Source organism: Aegilops tauschii, chromosome 2, assembly GCF_002575655.3.
Source record: "Aegilops tauschii subsp. strangulata cultivar AL8/78 chromosome 2, Aet v6.0, whole genome shotgun sequence".
Taxonomy (NCBI): Eukaryota; Viridiplantae; Streptophyta; class Magnoliopsida; order Poales; family Poaceae; genus Aegilops; species Aegilops tauschii.
Genome location: NC_053036.3, coordinates 136,103,014 through 136,104,756, shown reverse-complemented (window position 1 = coordinate 136,104,756; position 1,743 = coordinate 136,103,014). Strand labels below are relative to the sequence as shown.

General features: G+C 50.1%; 1 protein-coding gene across 1 annotated transcript; it reads right to left on the bottom strand.

The window, feature by feature from the left end:
- Positions 1–321: 321 nt before the first annotated feature.
- On the bottom strand, positions 322–1,476 carry LOC109768805 (uncharacterized). Its single transcript, XM_020327532.4, has one exon. It carries the CDS (start codon positions 1,413–1,415, stop codon positions 588–590), a length of 828 nt encoding a protein of 275 aa, XP_020183121.1. The 5' UTR covers positions 1,416–1,476; the 3' UTR covers positions 322–587.
- Between the last annotated feature and the right edge of the window lie 267 nt (positions 1,477–1,743).

Here is a 1,743-nt window from a genome sequence, read left to right as displayed (position 1 = left end):
CTCGCCTCAACTAATATCGTCTGGAGCATGAAAATTCAGAATAAAATAAAATAAATAACCATTTGATTTTGTATGAATAAGAGATGCGCCCCTTCAAGACGTTATATCTTATTATGCTTCCGATCAAACTTGGGCTTTCAGGCCTTCTGTACTATTAATATATTTTTGCGGGAGTTCTGTACTATTAATACAAAATGACAAAAGAAATAAATTGTCCGCTCAAAAAAGAAATTTGTCCGAAGCGCATAATGTAGCCAAAACATAAGAACTCTTTAGTGATGCACATATGTAAATCCAAACACAAATGTGTGATCCAATATAAAAACTCCAAACACGAAAACATAATTATTCATGTACATATATCATATACATCTGCGTGTACGTAAAGGGAAGTAGGGAACAAATTGAGCAGCTGCACCATGCAACACCACTCAAACATAACGCTGCCGTCCGGAACTAGAGTGCATGCTCTAAACGACATGTACCACGCACGCACGCACGCACATGTATAATAAAACAATCACACACACATATAGTATATAGTTTAATAATACTTAGATAACGGCACTACGCGGGTGCAGCTCCGATCATGGCTTGGCCTCTGGCTCCGGAAAATGAAACTCGGGCTTCGGGGGCAGCTCGGCTTTGGGGAACGGCGGCATTTCGTGCTTCGGGACCTCTGGCACAGTAGGATGCGGTAACTCGGGCTCCTTTGCGACTTCTGGTACCTCAGGGTGCGGCACATGGGGCTCCTTTGGTACCTCTGGCACGGCATGGTGTGGCATTTCAGGCTTCGGCAACTCTGGCAAGGCAGGGTGCGGCAGCTCGTGCTCCTTTGGCACCTCCGGTACGACAGTGTGTGGCACTTCCGGCTCCTTTGCCACCTCAGGCATAACCGGATGTGGTAGTTCAAGCTTTGGGAGCTCGGGCATAGCAGGGTGCGGCAGTGGCTCATGCTTTGACACCTCGGGCACCACGGGATGTGGCACTTCAGGCTCCTTTGGCGTCTGTGGCACAGCCGGATGCGGTAGTTCAGGCTTCGGGAGCTCAGACATAGCAGGGTGCGGCGGCAGCTCATGCTTTGGCACCTCCGGCACCACGGGGTGCGGCAGTTCAGGCTCCTTTGGTGTCTCCGGCACCACGGGGTGTGGCACTTCAGGCTCCTTTGGTGTCTCCGGCGCCACGGGGTGTGGCACTTCGGGAACGAGAGGGCGCGGTAGTTCAGGCTTCGGCAGCTCGGGCATGGCAGGGTGCGGTGGAAGTTCCGGCTTTGGCTGTTCCGGGACGATCGGATGTGGTGGATACTCCTTGGGCACAGCCTCCTCTAGGTACCGTGCTGCGCTGCTCATGGAGCTGCATGAGAGCAGCAGCGCAACGAGGAAGAAAAGGGAGGACATGGTGCTCTTGCGCGGCATAGTGTTCTTGTCTACGTGTATCGATCAGCGAGAGGCAACTTCTTGCTGTGATGGCTGGGAGATAGAAGAAGGCTGGTATTTATAGCCAAAAATGCTAGACCTACATGTGTAGGGTATACATGCATGCATGTTTGAGGTAGACACTAGTAGTGATTTGACTGAATTTTGGTGCCTTGGTGGCCTGGTAGGCCACCTGCATCTCGGTGGTTGTTTACTTTGTGTGTGATCCATCTCTGCCTATCCATCTCTAGTTATGTGTGGTTAAATTAGTTTGGAATATTGAGAAGACATGAGTGATCACATGATATGGTCAGTGATACATTTCAAG

What these genes read in the sequence shown, in the direction of transcription:
- LOC109768805 (XM_020327532.4), bottom strand. Translation starts at nt 1,415, where the DNA reads ATGCCGCGCAAGAGCACCATGTCCTCCCTTTTCTTCCTCGTTGCGCTG.